Source organism: Rhyacophila brunnea, unplaced genomic scaffold (genome assembly GCF_057557595.1).
Source record: "Rhyacophila brunnea isolate RB1 unplaced genomic scaffold, BYU_Rbru_1.0 scaffold_19, whole genome shotgun sequence".
Classification (NCBI taxonomy): Eukaryota; Metazoa; Arthropoda; class Insecta; order Trichoptera; family Rhyacophilidae; genus Rhyacophila; species Rhyacophila brunnea.
Genome location: NW_028232848.1, coordinates 10698062 through 10703521, shown reverse-complemented (window position 1 = coordinate 10703521; position 5460 = coordinate 10698062). Strand labels below are relative to the sequence as shown.

Genomic DNA, 5460 nt, shown 5'->3' with positions numbered 1-5460 from the left:
GGGACTCAGACTCATTTCATCAAAGAGCAATGTGCAATATCGATGGTGCGGTGGTATTCTACGCACCATCTGTTTGAGGTGGGAAAATAATTGATCATTTATGCCAGTGGAGATTGGTACTCTGTTAAGAACCTTCAGCAATGTTCGTGGGGCAGGCAACACAAATATCTTGTATAAAAATCTGTATGCTTTTGGGCTTTGCTTATATATTGACAGCGAAAGTATTTTTTCGTCTTCCGTAAACCGTCTTCCTCTGGCCTTCTTACCAGACTGGAGCATTTGAAGACCAGTAAAGATCTTTGCAGAAGCTGTCATGTTCTCCGTAACCTGCATAAATGCTGTGTTTTTCCCCAATACTTTCGCTGCATGGAGTCTACTTCTAAAACTCTTATTTTTTTTTAATGCCCTTAACATCTGCCTTCGAAAATCTGTTGCTGTTTTATGGAGTACTCTTTCCTTGGGGGTGAGTTGATTAGTGCGAGACACTCCGACACGTGCCAAGAGACTATCATATGTTTTACCTGGAATATTAAAAATAAAAAAATATTTATTTACTTATATAATGAGAAGTCTGTAAGTTTTAAATTTTATAGAATGAGCCTTTAACCATTGACAAAAAAACTAGAGATATCAGTTAGTAGGTAGGCACCTACCTTTACCTAGAATGTTTTCCAGAATTTCTTATAGGTACCTAATCCTTCTCACACAATGTCTCTAACATATTTTTGAATCTAATGAATATAGAAAATTGTATCATCTTCACTTGGGGATAAATATTACAGCATCCTGGCACCCAGAATGCAACATTGGCATTCATGATAATCTGGTTCCATTATTTTAAATTTTGTTAACTATCTACCTACCTATATAATAAGCGTTTTTTCAGTGGGCCTTTTATCTGATGTGAATGTATGTCGCATCTTTCTTTTTAGGAGATATGGATTTCAATCACTTGCTGAACCAATTAGGTTCATACATAGGTAGGTACTTACATTGAATAATAAAATGTGAATTTTCCAAACTTGGGGTTCAAATCAAAGATTTTATGCTTACAAATAGGTACATGTTAGTATTTATTTAGCGCTGAAAATGTTAGGGTTAGAATCATAAAATCTTACTTACGTTTCTTGTCCAAGTTATTCGAAGACAAGTGATAGACCTCTTCACTAGCGGTACCGGTTGTTGATGGGCCAAAAACAATGGTGTGGATTCCAGACGTTCAACTGAAATCATAACATAATTACTATTATTAGTAGGAAAAATAGGAATTATTGCAATTCGATTACGACTCTGGGGAACGACTCAAAATTGAGTTTTCAACAAAGGGTTGGAGTGAAGCTCGGAGCTGGAGCACGGAGCAGTGGAGCAAGGGGGTTTTAACCGGATCACCGAAAATTTGTACTGCCCACTGCTCCGGAAGCTTTTTTTATTATTAGCTAAATGGGGTATAGGTGTATATTTGCATAATTAAATAGACAGTTTTCAAAACTTTTAAAACTAATATTGTTTTCTAACATTTGTATACGTATAATACCTATTAAAAGTTGATAGAACTAGCGCAAGTAATAGGGAGCAGTCCGCTCCAACCCCCTGGTTTTCACGATCAGGGCTACCGTGGCAGACGGTTTCCTTGAGAATTTGCCAATGTAATATGCGCTTAAGTCAATGCCAAACATGTTTTCGACATATGAGAGTAATATAGACAGATTAATAATTGTAACATGGTCTGTCGGGTGAGAAAAAAATATGACTTACAATGGTTCTGCTCATTAGAGATGTAAGACAGTAAGCTCGACTGTGGCAGAAGTGCTTCTGCTGACTCCCTGGACCGAACAAAACAATCCTCAGATTTCCGGTTCAATGGATCATCATAATGTGAAACTGAAATTGTGCAAAAAAATAGGTGGATCTAAATTGTATTTGTCTTTTATTCTACAATTTGTTTAATTTTATTTAACTTCTATTTAGTTTTAGAACCTAAAGTCAATTAAAGTCTAGCCGTATTGTTTCTTATGCTCAGTGTATATTATCCCGCTCTCTTATATACTCATAATCATTATACTTAATACTACCCCGTTTGGAAAATTTGTAAAACCAAGACTGTGTTTATAATATTATGGTGTATGTTTTAGTTTTAGATTAATAGCAATTGCGACCTAGTAATATAAATTACTTTGTTTCTTGTTCTTGTTTTCTATTCTTGTTGGTGTCTCTTGTTGCCTAACCCTAAGAGGACATACACCCTCTGTAAAGATTCCATAAGACCATTATAATTCTGTGTCATTATTATAACCAAGTGTCAGTTATTGTTAATATTGATTGTTTAGTATTTTTGTAAATCACGGCTTCGATCTGCCAACTAGCGACATCTGCACAAAGCAGACTGATTCTTTTTATAGAGGGGTTTAGCTCCAAGGTCAAAATTTATCTCTGATGCTGCTCAAATTCTCGATGACTTCATTTCTTACTTTTGCTTTTAATAATAACCCTAATTTAAATCCTTTAAAAATAAATTAGATTCACTACACAGTAGTGTTAAACCAATCGAAGGATTTGTTGACCTGTATTTCTTCATGTCAGGGGTCATTATCATACTATTAATGACTTGTTAATTTATAAGCTTGTATTTCTTTATAACTCGACTAAACATAGGGGCAGACAATATATCGTGGCTTGTCCCAGATCGGCATGAGTACCAATACTATTAATCTACACCGACACAGCCACTACGACTCCCCAATATTCACCTAGAAATAAATAAACTTCCAGAGGAAGAGGTTACCGCCATCTGTTGAGCGCTTCAGGAAGTAGACTTTCCAGTATAATTTCTATTAGAATTCGATAAGCTATTACATTGTCACTATTATATTATACCTTTCGACCATTAGATCCCCTGTGCCAATAAACGTTCTCAGTGGGCGAACGAACCCGGCGTTTAATTCATATTGATCTCAATATATATATAGATTAATTGTAACATGGTCTGTGACAGAAGAAAAATATGACTTACGATGGTTCTGCTTATCAAAAGTGTCAGACGGCAAACTCAAATGTGGTAGAGGTGATTCTGACTCCATGGGTTGATCTAAAAAGATAAAATTAATTGTATATGCTTTTAGAATCAGACACGGGAGACTCATTTCTATAAAATTTCAAAGATCAGAATTCAGAACAGATTTCGAAATGAAGTTGAAACATGGGTATTTGATTACCTATAATAAGATTAAATAATCATGGAATAATATAAAAATTCTTTAGATACCTATTACAATAAACGATAATAAACAATAAATTCAAAGCAGGTTTTTTATGTATGCTTATGAAAAATCTTTGTGGGCTTTCCAAGATCTACATCATATTATTGAGCTAAATAAAAAAAGAACACCTAAAGATACATTCTTAAAATAAGCATATGACCCCATGTCTTTTCAGTTGTAAAAAATAATATATTATTCTTTGCTGCTACTCTTAAAGCAAAATGATATGATAATAACACCTACCATTATCACAAAAAGCTAGTTATCTTATGAATATTACGATACAAAACTGAAATGTCATCTTACCCGGAAGAAGGAGTGATGGAATTGCTAACACACTCAACCTGTTATGTCTTAGACGGAATTTGCTGTTGAAATGACAGGTGCATATCCGACGATTATCATAAATAAATTTAGGGTCCAAATCCGACAAGTTGCCACCACTGGACTTTACCCACTCCAGAAACCTGTCTTTATGTTTTTCGGGTTGTGGGTACCGATGCAGCACCGCTTCAGCTGAAATTTATGAGTGCATGGTTTTTAATATGCATGGCTTATCGTGGTATAGTGTTGATTAAAAATGCATGAAGCGCTGATTATTTTTTTTATATTTTTAGAACAATCTTTAATCCATATTTTGCAAGTGAAGTAGGTACCTACTGAGAATTGATTAACAATTATGTATTATTATGTAGATGGAAGCTATATATTTATTTTCATATTTAAATTGAACAATGTTTGCATAAAGAAATGTTTTAATGTGTGAGGTAGGTATACATTTTGTACAATAATTGATATAATAAGCGAAATTTGTTATATATTATACATATTATCATTTTTATGTGAAAAAAAATTACTTACGTGCTAAACTATCACATCCTTTTACTGCACACCTATCCTTCGACATTATTTAATAAATTTTATCTAATATTAATTATTACTAGTCAATTATTACGAAAAGTATTCAATTTCACACACGTTTTAGCAGATTTCGATGTGTTTTTCACCAATCCGATTGTGTTTTGTTTCTTATTCATTTGACATTTGAAAAATCCAGTAAACAAAATATAAATATTCAAAATAAGAACTCTCGACCTAATAAAATTATTTTCAAAGGATAAATGTTATGACGTATTATATTCACGATATGGTCATAGAGTAAATTGAATCGAGATTAAGGTACAAATTTACTGACGTATATTTATGTTTGGCCCATGATATAAACTTGTAATCTCTATCTGTCTATCCGTTTGTCTGATTTTAACGCAAAATCCACTCAACCGATATACCAATTATACAACCGAATATAGCAATTCAAATGACAGAAAGGAGTAGAATCAGGCTAGGGAGGTCTTTATCCAGCAGTGGATTGGTTCAGGTCGATGTTGATAAGGATGATAGAAATAGGTATACTATCACGAATTTGTTTAACCGCTAGTAGTAGATTCAGGTTGCGGAACCCTTCATCCAGCAGTGGATTGATCCTAGTTGATGATGATAACGATATGAATATGTATATAAATATAATATCACTTATAGTAGGTATGGTATAGTAGGTATGGTATAGGTAGGTATTTTTTTGCAACTATACTAACATCCATATATCACAAATTAAATAATATGTTACAATTTATTATAAATTATAACAATATACCTAATAAACATGCTGCACAATAAAAACTCTCTAATATGAAATATTATTAATAAATTATCTAGAGGATAATTAAATAACTGGAAATAATTGAAATAAGATTTCTCCACTTGATAAACACAAGGTTCAAAGAATATATTTATTTTATAAAGAAACATTAATAAATAATGAAGAGATAATAAACATACATTATAATTATTTAATCCTTCACGATCCTGCTGGGTGTCGTATTTGTTTCAAAAAGATTTTTTCTAGTAGTTATATATTTTTCAGAAGTGTTTTAAAATAATGTAAGTATGACATTTCTAAATCTTGTAATTATTCGTTGAATAAAAAAAATATTTATTACACATGGCAAATATAAATGTACAATATAGCTGGATAACATCTATGATAGCTGGTCACATTTTTCATCGCCATTTTGTAACAGTAGTTCTAGTAGATATCTACAATATCCTGTCACATGACATACCGCCATTTTGTTAAGCAGTCGATCCAACAGATCTCTACAGTCTGGACTGCATACAAATCATTTAATACCTCTTAGGTGTA

General features: G+C 32.7%; 1 protein-coding gene across 1 annotated transcript; it reads right to left on the bottom strand.

Annotated features, from left to right (window-relative positions):
- Nucleotides 1-407: 407 nt before the first annotated feature.
- LOC147072744 (uncharacterized) lies at nt 408-5009 on the bottom strand. The gene is made up of 4 exons (XM_085946233.1): nt 3011-5009; nt 1756-1881; nt 1123-1223; nt 408-521 (listed from the first exon to the last, which is right to left on the bottom strand). Exons 1-4 carry the CDS (start codon nt 3138-3140, stop codon nt 408-410), a joined length of 471 nt encoding a protein of 156 aa, XP_085802359.1. The 5' UTR covers nt 3141-5009.
- Between the last annotated feature and the right edge of the window lie 451 nt (nt 5010-5460).

Excerpts from the sequence above, each read along its gene's own strand:
- LOC147072744 (XM_085946233.1), bottom strand. The coding sequence starts at position 3,140 with ATGAGTCTCCCGTGTCTGATTCTAAAAGCATATACAATTAATTTTATC. Across the intron at positions 1,882-3,010 it reads TTTTGATAAGCAGAACCATC|TTTCACATTATGATGATCCA; the intron begins GTAAGTCATATT and ends GCACAATTTCAG. Across the intron at positions 522-1,122 it reads GAATAACTTGGACAAGAAAC|GTAAAACATATGATAGTCTC; the intron begins GTAAGTAAGATT and ends TTAATATTCCAG.